This window comes from Cucumis sativus, chromosome 1, assembly GCF_000004075.3.
Source record: "Cucumis sativus cultivar 9930 chromosome 1, Cucumber_9930_V3, whole genome shotgun sequence".
NCBI lineage: Eukaryota > Viridiplantae > Streptophyta > Magnoliopsida > Cucurbitales > Cucurbitaceae > Cucumis > Cucumis sativus.
In genome coordinates, this window is record NC_026655.2 from 1,611,984 (window position 1) to 1,630,098 (window position 18,115).

The 18,115-nt window shown below is 36.5% G+C and overlaps 2 protein-coding genes across 4 annotated transcripts; both read right to left on the bottom strand.

Annotated features, from left to right (window-relative positions):
* Nucleotides 1-535: 535 nt before the first annotated feature.
* On the bottom strand, nucleotides 536-11,804 carry LOC116401642 (formin-like protein 20). Of its 3 annotated transcripts, none has more exons than XM_031889511.1 (14): nucleotides 10,222-11,804; nucleotides 9,956-10,076; nucleotides 9,459-9,530; nucleotides 8,103-8,201; nucleotides 7,887-7,928; nucleotides 7,646-7,726; nucleotides 7,496-7,546; nucleotides 7,318-7,399; nucleotides 4,462-4,556; nucleotides 3,569-3,640; nucleotides 3,049-3,165; nucleotides 2,209-2,277; nucleotides 2,049-2,110; nucleotides 536-1,541 (listed from the first exon to the last, which is right to left on the bottom strand). In XM_031889511.1, exons 1-13 carry the CDS (start codon nucleotides 11,766-11,768, stop codon nucleotides 2,078-2,080), a joined length of 2,481 nt encoding a protein of 826 aa, XP_031745371.1. In that variant the 5' UTR covers nucleotides 11,769-11,804; the 3' UTR covers nucleotides 536-1,541; nucleotides 2,049-2,077. The 3 variants fall into 3 exon arrangements, 2 of the variants coding, with proteins under 2 accessions (XP_031745371.1, XP_031745370.1); XM_031889510.1 differs by having other exon boundaries at nucleotides 2,049-2,115; XR_004218682.1 differs by lacking the exons at nucleotides 536-1,541; nucleotides 2,049-2,110; nucleotides 2,209-2,277; nucleotides 3,049-3,165; nucleotides 3,569-3,640 and adding an exon at nucleotides 5,785-6,066.
* LOC101215105 (formin-like protein 20) lies at nucleotides 11,775-15,827 on the bottom strand. The gene is made up of 4 exons (XM_031889520.1): nucleotides 15,241-15,827; nucleotides 13,568-14,271; nucleotides 13,270-13,491; nucleotides 11,775-13,195 (listed from the first exon to the last, which is right to left on the bottom strand). Exons 1-4 carry the CDS (start codon nucleotides 15,311-15,313, stop codon nucleotides 11,807-11,809), a joined length of 2,388 nt encoding a protein of 795 aa, XP_031745380.1. The 5' UTR covers nucleotides 15,314-15,827; the 3' UTR covers nucleotides 11,775-11,806.
* Nucleotides 15,828-18,115: the final 2,288 nt, after the last annotated feature.

Sequence of the window (18,115 nt, forward strand, 5' to 3'; positions counted from 1 at the left end):
TCCACAACTCGTATATATTTCTCTTATATAATTGTGTTATAGAACGAAAATTTTAATATATGTCTTTTCATTCAAAATATTACTATAATGACAAGAAGGGAAGGAAAACGTACATGAAAAAGGTTGCAAATCAATTCAGCAAGTACTACAAAATCCACCAAATTATGATTATGATACGGAATGTGAGTGAGTATTTAATGACGAAATGTGTACGCACATCATCTATATTCATAGAACTCGACATCGTTCCAAGATAACCATACTTCAATGACATAGTAGTCCCTAAATGTTACTATTATGGCAGGGGCAAGAAGAAGAATGATAGGGAAACATTTTCCATAAAAGCAAATGCTACAAAATCCACCAAAAAATCGAACCACCTGAAGGGAGGTCTAGTGGACAAAAGTTGTCTTAAATTTTCCAAAAAAGACAACAAAGGAATAATGCATGTCGACTTCAAGTTGCTCTCACTATGATAATGGAGGATGAACGAGTCTTCATTTTTTTTTTTTTTTTTTATGTCGAGGAATAAAAATGAATGAAACAAAAAGACTTCAAACGTGGCCTATATTTTTCGATTTTTATGTTACAATTACAGTGGTGGGGGAACCCGTCTTCTAATTACTCTCTGAATCTGCTCTATACAACACCTTCTATGACGGGTTTGAGTCAAAAAATCTACAGATAAAAGAGGGATGAAAAAGAAAAAAAACTATTTTCATGTTACATCATCAAACAATAGAACAAATTTTACATTCTAATGTATGGAATGGTTAGAGAAGCTCTGTACATGGTTTCGTGCTATGGCTGGACTTCGAGGGGGATGCAATTTCGACGCATTTGTTCTCTGCCCAAAAATTTTATGCCAAATGCATACGTTGTCAAAGCCGAAACCAAATTGCCTACTTTTAATCAAAACACTGATCTAGGACTGAAAATACTCTTCTGAATAACTCTGCCGGAGGAGCCAAATCCATCATAAGAATTGCACCTACCAGCATAGAGAATACCTTTGCTTGGCGAAGATAAGTCAGTCAGCATCCAATATTTATCTCTCTCCATGATTGATTGATTGATCTGTCTATTCAAGAGTGAAACATCGGTTGAGTTGGGGCGTGATTTTGTTGGTTCAAGTGGCAGCCGGTCAGATATGTACAAATAAACAAGTTGGCCAACTCAACAGTTCTGCAGGCGTATGATTAATAAACAGACCATTGTGTTTCATATCCACGTTCATCGAGGGGCCTTAAACACTGCAGAACTTATCTCAATTGGATGCACTTCGGTCACACGGCATGCTTCCCCTTGGCCGCAAGGTGACAACCAAGTCGCTGCCAATGAAGGATGAGAGCTCAATCTCCCATGCTAAGGAGAACTCAAGTTTATCACCTATTTCACGCTCTTTTTCGTAAGGCTAATTCCTTTGGCATTCTCCATTTCAGCTTCCTTATCGGCCTTTTTCTTTTCCAATTCAGCCTGTTTGCAGTTTTCTTCGTGGGCTTTCCGAAATAGTCTCACAAAGTTCAATAGTGTCACTGTAACTGCACGCATCCCAAATGGTGTGGAAATAAACATGTAAACATCAGAAACAGCAAGAGTTCAATTTTAAAAATACACACATAAACACATCAATCCCTAAACATTACTGTAGGATACAAACAGTTTGAGGTTCGTAACTAAGACAAGCATGTGTATTCGTAAATTCATGTTCATGATTTGACATCTCTTCTTCCAACTATGTTCATGAAAACTAAATAAGGAGGGAATGAGAAAACTAAACAACGTTACATAACAAAACAAAGAAAATCCCTGTTTGCAATATTTCCTAGCCAATAGTCTTGAACAAACACAATGTGAACCAGCTTCTCAAGAGAAGTTATTATAAGTACGCAACACATGATAATAATAATTAGTTAGGGATTCTTAACGAGTAATTGAGTAAACACGAATTTGGAAGAATTGAGGCTTAACTCAATTCAAGTATGCAAAACAAATGAACATATAGAAAGAAAGAAGATAATAGTACAACCAAAAGGATCATAGCGTACCCTGCTCAAACGGACAACGAGCCGGATCCTCACCAAAATATAGTGCAAGTGCATCTGCATTTCTACCCTGTCCACCAAAGGACAACGAAAAATAAGATTGCTTTCTTTTCCTGAAATCATTCAATGATACTCAAAATAGTAGTGGGATCTAGAATATTACCACAGTAGAGTATAGATTTGTCACCGATGCCACCTCTGTCTCAGCAATAGCAATAAATCCTTTCAGCGTCTAATTAAGAAAATAAGGTACAGGGAAAGAAAAGGTTGTCAGGGTACCAGATCAAACTTAACAACTTTTCGAAATAAAGGCGCTATTCTTTCTGCTTTTTTGGGCAGTTGGGTCAAACCAAAAATGAAGAAAAGAAATGTATGATTAGGTAACAAGATTTTTCTTGGTTAAGAAACCAAGTGTTAATAGGATATTGATTGTGCTAATTTAAGATATCACATCACAGATTCGTTGCTAAAATATCGTCCAGATCTCCATTAAAAGGTTTGCTTCAAGAGCTCGATTGGATAATTTATGGGTAAAGAGTGAGATGTCGATCAGTTGTGTGAATCTAATTTTCTTTTCCGATACCCTCTCCAATGTCTAAAATTCCGTAGATATTTCAAATAATTGTTTCTCTATCCTGATTCTTTCAAGATTTTGTAACATGTACTAATAACTACGAAGTTCGAAAACATGATTGCAAGTTCAACTTCAAAATCTGAAGTACGATTAAATTTTGATGTATGATAACTTATTGCAAGTGGCAAATGAGAACATTGTTTTAGTGGAATTATTCTTTCAAAGTAAATCAATTTAGGACAAAATGCATGTTGATGAAAATTACTACAGAAGCATATATGACTGTCAATCAAAGAAAATTGAATCAAGTTTTTTTCCTTCTTGATAAGAAGCAGAGAAATATATGAAAAGGAAAAGAAGTCAAAAATTGATGGAAGAACAAGAGTGAAAAAATGTTCTTGGGTAGAACATATGAAAAGGCAGATGTACCTTTCGAAAAACTTCAGAGACTGGGCCATCACTTTCAGAAGCAACAAGCTCCTGCCTGACCTTTTCCAACCCCTTGATTATAGCTTGCATTTCTTCTGCTAAAGACTTCAATTGTATCTTTAAAGAGAGAAAAAGATGGTGTTAAGTTAACAAAATCCAAGGTCCAATGGTCTATTAATATTTGAACAATCTTTCAATTGCTAGTATCTTCAAAGAGAGAATAAGAATCTTTCACTTACTTAAATTACTCCGGAGCAAAGAGAAGAAAATTCGTCGGGAACAAAGAAAAGAAAAATCTCCACAAACGAAAAAAAGGAGGAAGATTGCAGGCCCATTACTTGTAACGTTTTTTTTTTTTAGTTGTATTTTCTTTCTAGTAGGTAAGTTGAAATGCACATCGAAACATTTTGTGTATTTCAATATGCTTGAGAAATTTTTTGTTTCTTATAAATATATATGTACAGATATCGATAATATGTACCAAGTAAAATGTAGTGAGGAAAGAAATAATGATTTGTACCTTGGTTGCTGCCTCGAGGCTACCCAGGTCCAAATGAAAATTTAGAAGAGCCGGTGTCTTCGAAGCAAGGACCTATGAAATTTGAGATTGCAAACCAACCTTAAGCTGAAGTATAGAAGGATTCATCTCCTTCTGGAGATGCAAGTGATAAAAGATCTACGAACATACTACTCAAACCATGAAATCTAATAACCCACTCATCTCTTAACTCTTTACATCGGAAGAGCATGCAATGAAGAGGTATGCATGTGCAATCTATTGAAACTTTTTTCAGGCATTCTACTAGTTTCATGCTTTTAGGTATTACTTTGTACTACACAATGTGATGGTTTTAACACAGCCTGATGCATCAAAATAAGTCGGTCTATTGCATTCAGTGTTGCCTCAAAATAACATTTTTGGGTTATAGAACACATCCCATCCTCTGATATCTCAACATCAATCCCAGTTCCTATATAGATTTTAATTCCATATCAATATATTCATCTCTTCAAAGGACAAATCATTATTTCTTTTAGCTATGGTTTTAGCTGAAGACAGCTTTTTTGGAAGGGTGGAGGGTATCTGTCTATTGTCCCTTTTTGACCCACATCTTCTACAAGGAGTTGAACAGATCTCATTTTTTGTCATCTTTCCTCTCTTCAGCTGCAATTTTCACTTGTTTTCCTCTTAATGGACGTGTCAACGGGAAAAAAAAATATAGCTTGTAAATTTGACCAGCTTCAGTACTTATACAGATGGAGACCTGTCTCACGCACTAAATACTAAGGTGTGTAAAAGGTGAAACCACAATGCACGTGTAACTCCTCTAATCAACCAGGAAGGAAATAAACATAAACAGCCCATAAGAAAGGGACAAACAAATTAAGCAAAGGGATAATCAGAAGTAAAACCTTGCAAAGATAATGCATGAGCGTCATCTTATTATTAGAAGCACGTGTATCCGCAAGCTTTAAAAGACTATCCAACTTGAAACCGACTGCAGAACCTGTAAGTTCATATTTCATAGGGATATTTCATTAAACAAATCAAGAAAATGAATGGACAAAGTCAAGACATTCAGTATATAAAACCCTTTAACATTTGCCAAGAAGTTTTGGGGAGATAAATGATGATTGGATCGACCAAACTGGGATGAGCTACTAACGTATTAGTCATTAATGTCATTTGCATATAGCATCAAGCAGCAGCAAGATGGAGTTAAAAATAGTGTTTCTTTTTCAATAATTTGAATGTTTTCATGTTCCTTAGAACAGAAGATAAGCCATCCTATATTATGGATAAGCAAATAGGCCACTCATTAGTAATAAATAAACAAACCATAGCATGACAGGATACGGTATTGTAAGTTATAACCATCGTTCAGAATGAATATGTTAGTACTTAATAGAGATATCAAGATTCAGTTTTATTGAAAATATCGATATCAACGGAAAATTCAGAAAAAACCTATGAAAACTTTGAAAATTGTGCTACCATAAATGGAACTTAAATGGAACTTAACTAGACAATAAGTGACCATTTCTAACCATGCATGTGTGTGTGTGTATTAAAATGTGAAATTTCGATATCGGTTGAAATTTAGAACAAAGACAAATTATGAATATTTATGAAATGGCTTTGATTCAAGTTAAACTATAATTTATTTGCATTTAAAAATCATGGAGGAAAAAATACTTTTTTAGTCTAGGAATGTCCCTCACAAATGGAAAAGGTCCTTATTGTTATTGTCTACTTTGCTTATATATTGTTGTTGTTTTAAATACTAAAAATGGCATTTTTAAATCTGAAAATTAAAAAAAATTGTTTCTCACACCTCTCTCCACCGACCTTTCCTCTTCTTTTTCCTCTACCAACCTTCATCCATTCAATGAAATGTTTCTTTTTCAAAATAATAATAATAATAATAATTTTTCTATCCTGTTCTTCCATTTCTCTGCCTTCTTTCTTGTGTTGATATGTTTCCTCAACCCATCCTAAGGGTCCTCTTTATTTCCACTAAATGTCTTGTTACACCATTCTTCCCTTTAAATTTGCAGCTCCATCATCATTTGTTAATGGGTTGTTTTCCCCCTTCTCTTTACTAAAACACTGAGAAGTATAACTGTTGATGGGTTTTCATTATTTTGTGAAAGTTTTCATACTGTGAGATTAAGAAAAATCATACACCAAATTTAAATTGGTCGTAGTTTAATTTTAATCCATAAGCCAAATACCTCTGTTGTTTAGTTCTAAATCATCTTCGAGACAGTGACTCCTTTGTTTTCAAGATGGAAATTTACCGCAACATCTCTATTTCTCACAAACCCATCAACTCTCCCTCTCATCTCTGACCGCTACATATTTGCTTTGCCCCCCAGAACCCTCAAGTGTCACGACATTAATACAAGTAGCATCAGGCTCCAGGTTCATGGCCAACAAAATGTGGAAACTCTCCAACCAAAATGGACTGTATTTGGGGGGATGGAAGAATGGGAGGGCAAGATGAAGGGGAGAGGCTGGTGGAGGGAGGAGAGGAGAGAGAGGAGTGAGAAACTATTTTTTTTACTTCAAAAATGCCATTTTCAGTATTTAAAATAATAGTGATAATAAAAGGGAATTGTTATGAATAGAAAAAAGATGAAACTATTTACAAAATATAGCAAAAAAAAAACTTAAGTGTCCTAAGACAAATTTGATAAATTTTGCTATATTTTGTACATAGTTTCAATATTTTGCTATTTTTGAAAATGTCCCAATAATAAATGATAAATAATTAAGGTAGAAAATAACAATAGGGATATTTTAAATCTATTCTTCATAATTGAGGAACAAAATTGGTCCAATTGAAACTTTAGGGACCAATCGCGCTTGTTCCCTAAAACCTCAGGGACTAAAAAGGAAACTTTCCAAAAAAAAACTACAATGGATCATCAAATATAGAATATATCAAATATTGGTAATTAGTTACAAGATTAGAAGAGATGAAATATTGCATGTGTATAACAAAATAACATTTAAAATTAATGTATAGATAAGTAAGTGAATCAGAAACTAGAGCTCCGAGAATAATAAGAAAACTGAAATTTGCGATTCAAGTGTGAAAGAAGTGAGAACAGACATTAAAAAGGCTAATGAATACCATGGAATGTAATTAAAAAATTAAGAAAATGAAATATTGTTTTGAAAAGAAAAAAAGGCACAACAATTAGTACATAAATAAAATAAAATAACTAATTAAATGAAAAATGAAGAAAAAAAAAGAGTGCGATGTGCACTGTGAGGCATGGAGGAGAGAGCGGAGAGAGGAAGGAATGGAAATGAAGGAGTGTTTGCAAAAAGTTTGACCTACATCGGTGAGGTGAAAAGGGTGGATAACATATTTCCCTATAAATTTAGATTTTCCCCCACCAGAATCTTCACTGAGCTTCTTGGGGGCTAACTAATATAAATGAGTCAAAGCATGATAAAAGTTTTGTTTTTTTGGTACCAAAATTTCATGAAGTATATCAACAAAATTTATTTTACAAAATGTCAGGAATTCAACATGTCCCTCGACATATATGCGTTGGCTATAACATAACTTTGGTATATTTAGTCAGTCCCACGAGACTGTAAAACTCATGCCACAGAAAGAATTACTCATTAAATCTCTATATCTATATGCAAGTTACTTTCATATTTCCATCAAAATAGTTAAAAGTAGATAAAGGTGAATTTTCCATAAACAAACAGCATAGTCCAATTCACTCAAGTAATTAAGACCTTACCCCTCGCTGTTCCTTGATTTAGTGTGTTCCCCAGATAAAGAATTTTCTTCATAATCTCCTTCAATTTGGTAGAATTCCTAACCTAAAAGATAGTAACAGTTAATTTTAGCAGTGAAGCACAAAACATTAAAGTGACAGACCAAAACTATGGCAACATCTTATTTTCAGTAGTAACAACCTCATCACATGCAGAGTTGACAGTATTTAAACTCTTCTTAAATTCTACTATCTGCAGAAGGGAAACAGTGATGCAGGGTAAAAGATATAATTCAATGATCTAGAAGGATTAAAACAATGAAATTAGTTTAAATTGAGGATACCACCAAACCTGAGAGCCAAATTGTATCTTAAAAGAAAACACTCTCATCTTTGACTCGACTCGAGGCACTTTCATCAGCTCCAAAAAATACTGATACAGAAGATCAGACGAAGTAAATTAATGGCTTTTGACCATGATAGTCAGACCAATATAGGTCAAATATTAGCAGAAATAAATAAATGGCTCTTTAGCCATGATAATTAGAAGTCAATAACTGAAATTTAAAAATTCACCAAAGCAAACAGAATACCTGTTCACACTTTCCAAGGTTATCCATATCACCAGTGTATCCCTAGATAATAAACAAAAATGTCAATAGAAATAGTAAAAGGACGAAAAAAAACTTTTTTAAAAAAATAAATAAATCACAACAGAATAATCAGTGATATGAGGAACTATGAAAAAGTGCCCATAGTCAAGTTTATTTCTTCCATTAGCCTTTAATTCCAGGTATTTTGAAGTTCACCTTAAGAAGTTCCATCTCCTCCTTGGTAGGACAAAATTTTATGAGATTTTCCACCTGATCAACGTCTAAAACTGACTCATCCATTGCTAGCACTGCAGCCTGAGATATCACACATTAAAGCTAGACTTTTCATCAATTGCATTCACCATTGTCAATAAAATACATGAATAACACCAAAAACAAGTATTTGTCAAATGGCAAAAGAAAGAGTATTCATCAAATCGGTATCTCCAACTAGCGATATCCTTCTCACTCGACATTTGTTTACAAGAGCAAGATTTAAACTTAAAACTATGCTTGTGCTCAACATAGTAATCTTGAACTAGAAACATCTAATGATCTTACAGTTTTTCACATAAATTTTTATTTTGTTAGAATTCACATTTTTTTTCGAGAAGGAAAAAGAAAATTTTATTTTGTTAGAGTTCACAATAGTACTAATACATTCTGATTGCGCTATGGTTCCAAGTTTCAAATGATACATTGTACTGTCTCAAGCAGTTTATTCGGGATTACACTTAATTTAAGACATGATGTTTGTAACAGGAGGATAGGTGGTCTTCAGACAAGGAACGTGGATCATCCTATCCTGCTCAAGTTTTGAACCGAAAGTTCAGAAGTATCTTTTATAGCTTGCAATAGAGTTCCTGCTCCTTTTTTTAGCCTTGGAAAATTATGGACTACAACTATAGTGACAGTATGAGATTTAGTAGCTGCTGTGGGCAGTCAATTTTTTCACTCTTAAACTATAATCACTCATCCAATTGTTGCAGGATGTAGATAGTTGTGACATTTGGTCAATTAAGAGGCAACAAATCGGAACCAGCTGGAACAAGATGAATATTTAAAAATCATAGGACCCTACCTAAGATTTGAATTACCAAGTACCATATTGTATATTTCAAAAAAGAAAGAAAAAACTACCATATTGTACAAACGTAGTAGAACTTGGACTTGCTCCCTCTAGAGAATTTGACAAATTTAGCTATTTTTGGTGGTAAAGAGTCCATGCTGGATATGGAAAAACAATTCTTACAACAGTTAAAATAATTTTGACCTATGCTAGACTCATGAAAGGTGAAAAAAAAAGCTTTGGTCATCATCACAATAGAATGAAATTATAGTGTTTTTTGCAATAGAGAAGTTAAAATGTTTGTCCCATGGCCAATCCAAGGTAATTGCAGCGACGCTGCTCCACAAGAATGAAATTATGGTGTTAAGTGTGCACAATGTTCAATGTCTTTGCAGATGGTTTCGACTTTCGAGCTTACCATGTAAACCAACTAACAAGGGTAAAGCATGGTTTCAGTTAATGCATAGATGTATTGAAAATAAGAAGTTGGTCTGGCATCTTACCATCATATCAGGTAGTGGCATCTTTACTTTGGTGAGCATAATTTCGGTGTTATTAGCTCTCCTGAGGTCAATCTGCACAAAAATATAAATATTATTCAAATTTTTCATTACATCAGCATACTATAGAGAAACAAAATCCCGTATATCATATAATAGTTTCAATATTCATTAAATAAAATAATATATATTAGATTACACATTATACCCCCCCACCACTACCAATATATATATATATATCAGATTGCAGATTAGTTCTTTACAATGATCCAAGCAGGGATCCATCTTAAATAAGTAAATATTGACCAAGTGCATTTCTATAAGTGAGACGGGTGTGTTATATTAAGGTCGGTGAACAAAAAGTCATTACACAAAAAAGAGAGAGAAAAGACAATTTTGGATGAAATAGTGACTTTTCATAATAATAGTAATCCTTAAGGTACTTCCCATCCCATCATAAAAATGATAGTTCCAACAACAGACTATATTGAAAAAATTACCAGGTGAACTTTGTCAGTTTTGGATCCAACAGACTTCCTTCGGCCTCCAGATTTTTCAGCAGGTTTGGGGACAGTTGCAGAAAAGAGAGTCTCTAACTCAGAGACGTCAAACTCTGGTGCACTGAGAGGAGAGAGTAAAAGAAGCACCAATTAAAATACACAAACAGCATAAAAATTATAAAAGTACTGAGAGACATCTTATTGAAAGGCAGAGTAAATTTCAAATCCAAATAGGCAAAGATAAATTAAAAGAAAATTCATAATACATTTGAGGCTCGCCATATCTCTGTAGTTCTTCCCACAAGCTTCCTTGCAGAGCCCTCGTTACTTTGCTCCAATGTAGAGGTTTCAAGGAGGACCTTCGAGGTGCTGTAGCTGTCGAGCGTGATAGCCCACGCCCTCTCCCAGAAGACAAACCTCTCGGGTCAGGTGGAGCAGCTCCTCTAGCACCTAATGGTGGGGGTGGAGGAGGTCCAACCCCAGGAGGTCTAGGAGGGCCAGGTGCTCCACGACCTCCACCAGGAGGGGGAGGTGGTGCCGGTGCTCCACCACCCCCGGGTGGGGGAGGTGGTGGTGGGGCTCTACCACCGCCGGGCGGGGGAGGTGGTGGTGGGGCTCTACCACCGCCGGGAGGGGGAGGTGGTGGAGGGGCTCTACCACCGCCGGGAGGGGGAGGTGGTGGAGGGGCTCTACCACCGCCTGGAGGTGGAGGTGGGGGAGGGGGGCCATGCATTGGAGGGGGTGGTGGTGGAGGAACACCATGCATTGGAGGGGGTGGGGGTGGGGGAGGAGCCCCACGCATTGGAGGGGGTGGTGGTGGTGGCGGAGCCCCATGCATTGGAGGAGGTGGTGGTGGTGGGGGAGGAGCCCCGTACATTGGTGGAGGTGGTGGTGGTGGTGGAGCACCACGCGATATAGGCGGTGGCGATGGCGGAGGAGCCCCAGGCATAGGTGGAGGTGGAGGTGGAGGTGGTGGGGGAGCCCCACGCATGGGAGTTGATGGAGGAGAAGCTTGATGCATTGGAGGTGGAGGTGGAGGTGGAGGTGGTGGAGGTGCCCCACACATCGAAGGTGGTGGGGGTGGAGAGGGTATCCCTCGCATTATAGGGGTCAAAGGAGAAGTTGCACCAAACATCGAAGATGGCAAAGGAGGAGGAGGTGGGGGTGGGGATGGTGATCCATACATAGAAGGTGGGGGGGAAGGAGGTGGGGGATGTAAGGCTCCATACATGGAAGGTGGTGGGGGAGGAGGTGGTGGAGGTGAGGCTCCACACGTGGAAGGTGGTGGTGGTGGGGGAGGAGGCGGTGGAGGTGAAGCTCCATACATGGAAGGTGGAGGGGGAGGAGGTGGTGGAAGTGAGGCTCCATACATGGAAGGTGGGGTGGGAGGAGGTGGTGGAGGTGGAACTCCACGCATGGAAGGTGGTGGGGGAGGAGGTGGAGGAGGTGAGGCTCTATGCATTGAAGATGGCGCTTGATGTATTAAAGATAGTGTTGGAGATGCACCATACATGGGTGGGGGCGGAGGTGGTGGGGGTGGTGGTACTGTTTTCATTAGAGATGGTGAAGGAAATGCATCGGGCATTAATGGGGGTGGGGGTGGGGGTGGGGGTGGGGGTGGAGGGGGAGGGGGAGGAGCTGGAGAAGCACCATGCCCTGAAATAATAGGTGGGGGTGGTGGAGGTGGTGGAATAAGTGCTTCATGTTTCATAGAAGGTGGGGGAGGTGGGTGAGGTGGTGGTGATAGTGATATCTCTTTATGTGACGAGGCAAGAAGAGAAGTACGGGCAATATTCTTTAAGGTAGATAGCATGTCCACAGAGGAAGGTAGGGGTAGAGGTATAGAACCAGTCACTTTACCAGTATCAACAGAAGAATATATTTTCTCCCATGATGGTTGTGTTGAAGAATGGGGAAAAACACTATTCTGCCTACTGGATGGAAGGGGAGGGACAGGGGCAGGGGCAGGGGTAGGGGAGGGGCAGGGGCAGGGGGAGGGGCAGGGGTATCCACTGCCTTTGGTGAGTTAAAAATGGGTGGTGGTGCTAAAGACACAGAAAGTGGAAGAGCAGAGTATGTTGTCCCTATATGATGAAATGAAGTGGGTGGGGGAGAAGGTGGAGGTGGAGGTGGAGGTGGAGGTGGAGGAGGCTTTGTGGGCACGGGGGGCGGTGGTGGTACTTCAAGTTGTACATCACTATGTGAAGGTTTTAAAATTTCAGAGGAAGAAGGTGTCTCACCAATTGACTCAACTGGAGATGATGGACCATGCATGAGGTTCCCAGGTGCGGAGTGAGAAGGCCTCACAGTATCCACTTTATAGTTTTTTCGTTCAGTAAAAACATCTGAAGAAACCAGAGAATCAAGGGTGGCAGTGGCCTTCGTTTTGGAATTTGCATTTACATCCTTCGATGATGCAATACTTGCCAAAGCAGCTGGGGCACTGTTATATCTTGAGGGTGGATAGGAAACATGCATAGAATTCATATAAGAGCCTTTGTTAGGAGGGATCCATCTAGAAACTGCATTTGGCTTTGCTTGTTTTGCAGAGAAACCTTGAGTCTCTTGTTGTTTGACTTTCTGTTTGGTTAAACCCATATCATTGGTCGGTTTTCCACTTGAAACAGGCTGTTTCTTGGGAATTGGTGTTTGCAATTTTTCTGATTTTTGTCTAGAACCATCAGCACTCAACTTCTTCTGCAGAACCTTGTTTTCCAATTTCTCGGGTGAAGTATCTCTTCCATCATCCTTTTCTTCCATATCTTCAAATTTTTCATATGCATCATCCACCAACCCCTGGACTTTCACATGAGTCGGGACATTAGTAGCTACCAAGAAGGAATTCGAATTCATTTCTCCATCATCCACAGCAATGTCCTTAACTGCATTAAGTTCAGAATATATATTTTCATCCAGTTTGTACTTCACATCATCCACTGTGATGTCCTTCACTGCATCAAAATCAGACTTTTTATAATGCTTAAGATTTCCATCGTCAGATGCACAGTCTTGGAATGCAGGAGGGTCGAAGTCCTCCTTCCATTCTTCTTTACGATTTACATGATTGACTACGTGAGGATCATTGGATCCCTTTGCTTCCTGCCCATCCATTACATTACTGAAGATCTCTTCAACCTCAAAAAATTCTTCAGGAGAAGCAGCTCCAGTTTCATTTCCATCTTCATCATCGAAGGATGCGGTGAGATTGGGGACAACAGCATCAGCATCCAAAAAGAGCGCCTGACATAAATGTAATTTTGGGTTAACTTTTATGACTTCACAAAGGCACATTCACAAAAGAACCAGTAAGTTACCTCAACTCTGAAGTCCTTGGGATACTGGTCCCTCGCATCCCATAAAACATCAACTTCATCACGGTTCAGGATCATAATGTTTGATCTAACAAATGCTGTGTGAAACATGACTCGAAACATCATCTCCTCGTGTACTAGATCTTCATCCATATGGATGCATTCAAGAACTACGTCCCCTTGAACATGGCAATGAATATCAATTTTCACCAGCATACACTCTGCCTGTGGTAACAATTAATAAGAAAACTTAAATGTTGGTTAACTTCAGCTTTCAGATTTTGTGTTGCTGAGTCATTACCTGTAGGTAGTTGCGGATATGTTTTCTTTTGATTGGTGTCGAAAATAAAAGCTTTGAAGTTCTATTGGCCGGTGCTGAGGGGTCTTGACCGTAAATACGCACAACAGGCCTACATCCCTTTCCCCCATCAAAAAGAGGTAGAACTCTTAGTATTAAACAATCCAAAATTAGAGGTGTATCTGATGGAGGCCAATCGGAACCTAAATTTCTCCTGGAAATGTATTGAAGATATCTCAGCTGGGAAGGCTGAGGATTTAAAGAAGACAAAAGATGGAGAAGTTCCTTAGGAGCTTGCTTGTAGACCATTTCAAGAGTCTTCTGCTCCCCACTGTATTGTTTCCTGTACAAGAGAAGACCAGCTAGCATGAATGCAAGAACAGGCCATCCTCCTCTTTCACAATGCATCAATAGCACATTCTGTTGACCTTCCAGTGACAACCAGCTTTCACTTGATCGAAGGAAGTGGTGAATCATCTCCAATGGCAATAAAGGACACCCCTCATACTGCCGAGGATAGTCCATAACTGTCATGTCATACTGAGTCAGTACATCAGAAATTTGACTCCGCCTACCACCTTCTCTGAAGTTGAAAACCATGAATGACGCATCAGGAAAGTGACTCTGTAGCTGTGCTACAATGCCATCCAAGTAGACCTTATATTCTTCTTCTTCCAACACTTCCGTGGAGAAGCAACAATCAAACACTGAAAATAAATAATAAGCAGAATAAGTTGCCATGAACCACCACTAAAAACCATCTCTCAAGTTGCTTTCAAAATATCCACATTGGCAGGTAGCTAAAAGAAAATTTCAATCACCCTTGGCCCAACTCAAAACCTCCTAAGTTAAACGAAGCTACGAACATAGGAACAACATAATAGATAGAATATTATGTATTTGTCATTATTCATATCTGCAATGGCAAAAGGTTGGCCACCTGAAAAAGTGGGCCTCTCCTTCGTTTGTTAAGCTTTGTACTTTCATTCATTCAGCATCTCTAGCTGATTTTCACTAATTATATTATGTATTTAGTTTCTCTATCAACTCATATCCCAAAAATATTATTATTAAATTAGTATTACTGTACGTTTCTCTAGCACCATGAATCATTTAGTTGAAGTCTAGCATCTTCCCTTTTTAAGTATAAATTATTGTCAATTCTTGCTCAAATAGAGTATTTGATATATTGGCAGCTCCAGCGGCAATCAAACTCACATTCCATAAGAATCACACTCACGCAGGCAATGCATTAAAAGCTATGAATGCAAACGAAACGAGAGAGAAAGCGTGTCAACGAGAACAGGAAGTTGTTTCCATTCCAATCCACAACTACTCGGGTCAAAGAGCATATAAGTAGGGGACAAAAACAAAATCCAGAAGGAATTAAGTACACGAGACAGTCTGCATCAGAACTATTGCGTTACGAAGCAGCTAAACCTAGACTTCAAGGGTTTACTACGGCATTGTCCCAATTGCCATCAAACATCCAAAATTGAGCTAGAATAAAGCTAGAAAGCAAATAAACAATCCCCTAACTACCCACAAAAACAAATTACACAATAAGAGCTTAGCATTTCGCGAAGCTGCATAAAAGGGAGAAGAATGGAAAAACAACAAGAACCCAACACGAAATTGATAGAAAAAATAAAGAAAAAAGAAAAAGGGAAGCGTACCATAGACTCTCTCGGAGATCTCAAGAAGCCGATCCGGCGGCTTCCTGTAAAAGAACCGTCTGAACAGCGCCATCGGATGGCGCTGTTTCTTCGTCGATCGGATCCAAACCCGTTGTTGAATAAAACACTAACCAGATCAAAATTGACCAACAACCCAGAACGGATCTTAGAATGAAAGGGTCCGATCACAGCCAAAACCTTGAAAATGAAGCCGAAAATCCAGAAATTGAAAGGGAAAGCGAGATTTATAGAGGTAAGAAAAGGAAAAGAAAAAAAAGCAAAATCCCGACTAATTTCCGGCAATTAAACCCCAAACGTGAAGAGGGGGGAAAAGTCCAAAGGAGAAAAAATGGGGGAAAAAATGAAAAAATAAAAAAGGAATGGAAGAAGAGAAGTTGAAGAAATGGAAATGAGAATTGAAAGAGTGGAGAGAAGTGACAGTAGGGCAGAGGAGATTGAAAAAAATAAAAAGGAAAAATGGGGTAAAAAAATTTACAAAGTAAAGAAGAAGAAGAAGAGAAAGAAAAAAAAAAAAAAAACTAAGAAATTTGTTCAGAAAGACGTAGTAGAGTGGATAAAAGAGAAAGGGATGATACTTCTTCTTCTTCTTTTTTTTTTCTCTCTTTCTTAAGACAAACAAACAAACCCCCTTCAACGTCCACTACGACAAATTTTGCTTTTCCCGCTGGCACTCTACCCATCTCTCCCTCCTACGTGGCTCCCACGTGGCTCTCCTTCTTTATTACATTTCACTTTTGTTTTTTCTTCTTTAAACTATCATTTTGTTTTTCTTTTTAAGAGTTTCCTTAAATTACCATTTTAACTATACCATTCTTTTTAAATATAACTAATAAATAAATTTTACAATTTTTATTATTCATTATTTCTATGTATTATTAAAACAAAACTTTTGGATCCAAAATTCAAGAGGCATCCAATTGATTTTATAATTTCATCTTTCCACTTCTAAAAAGTCTTCCATAACTTCTCAAATGTTTAATTTTTAATCATTGTTCCGTTTTTTTTCTGTAAACATTATTATTTTCGCCTCTAAATTTCTTTATTTGTAATTTTTTCTTCTTTTTTTGGAAAACTCATCCAAATTTTAAATATTGAAAAACAATTCTTAAAACTTCTTTAATACAGCTAATAATTTACTTAAAATAAATATGCCAATTTAAACAAAATTAACATAGTTTTAAAATAAAACAACAACGAGATAGTTATGTGTGTATATATATATATTGTCTAATTGATAAATTTGCGTATAGTTAATTTATCTTCTCATTAAAAAAAATAATGGACCAACTTAATATTTTAAATAAATTACTAAATATTTTTAAGGATTTGGAGACCAAATATTAATTTGACTTCAATTTTGTATTTAAGATACTTTTGTAAAAAATGGAGATGGAGATCAAATTTCCAAATTTTCAGAATATTAATTTCTGTAGTCATCATATGTTGTGAGTTTTGTATTGTAATTTTCATAAATTAATATTAATATGAGCATATATATCAACATCTCTTTTATGTTTAAGTTTACAATATATAAAAAAATAGTTGACAAATTCACACTTTTTTCTACAAAAATTAATTGATTCTCACGTCGAAGAAAATATATTTTTTTCATTTGATCCATTCAATTTTCCTTTTTTGAAAAAAACAAAACAAAAACAAATTACTTTGTTTTAAAAGTCCAATCAATAAAAAACTACTAATTTTTTAGTTTTTAGAAATTATACTTATGAACATTATATAGAAATATATATAAATTTACTTACATATATCAAGAAGTCAAAGTTTATATATTACAATAAGTACTATTGAAACAGTGTATTGCTTTCTTTGTATGAAACACATATCATTTGCTATTTTAGTATTGGTTTTATAAGAACCCAAAGTTTTTCAAACTACAATATCTGTTTCAAAATATTTGTGTTCTATCAAATATTGCAGTAAATAACTTTTTTTTTTCTTTCTAATTTTCTATTGTAATTACCCATAACATGTAACAAAAAAATTTGGAGGTTTTTATTTGAAAATTTAAAGTATTTAATAATAATTTTTTAAAAGTTTACAAAATATCAATTCAAAACAAAATAGATATGTGTCTTTGTCGGTCTTTTCCAAATGTGGGTTCCTAGAAGTTTAATGCATATGCACCGGCCTTGTCAAAAGGAGAAAGTCCCAGGGAGTAGGCTAAAATGATCGGTTCAATCTTGTGGGTATATAACAGTTTATTTTACAAATGGTGGAATGTTAGTATATGTTAGAGGTCAAAACTACTTTACTGAAGGTCTCTTCGTGAATGAGGCATGTATGGTTGAGGTCGAATTCATGTCGCTGGGTGTGGATTTTGATATTTTAGTTATAAATGTGTTGAACGTGAATGGAATCTCTTTAGCAGTATTGGAGTCCATATCGAAAATGTTATTTATGCAGCATCTTTCAACAAGTCTTTTTTTGTTTAGAAAAGTGTATTTTATAGTTGTATTATATAATTATGTTATTAAACAATTTTAAACAAGAGAAGATAAAAAACAATAGAAACCCAAAATTAGTTAGTTGAAAATGATGAAATAAAGGGAAGCAATAAAAATTGTCAAAATCAATCCATTCAACTTCTCAGCTTCAAAAAATGAATGCACTTAAATACACTATTTATAATATCTTTTATTCACTTATTTAATACCCATTCATTGTTTTTTTTTTATTTCATAATTATTTTCAATTTTTCTTTTTCTTTTCTAAATATAATGGAAATAAGATGAAATTTCCTAATCCAAAAATTTAAAAATTTAAAAATAATGTAAATTTTAGATAAACTTTTTGTTGGTGTTTCAAATTCAACCCCCAATAAAAAGTAACAACC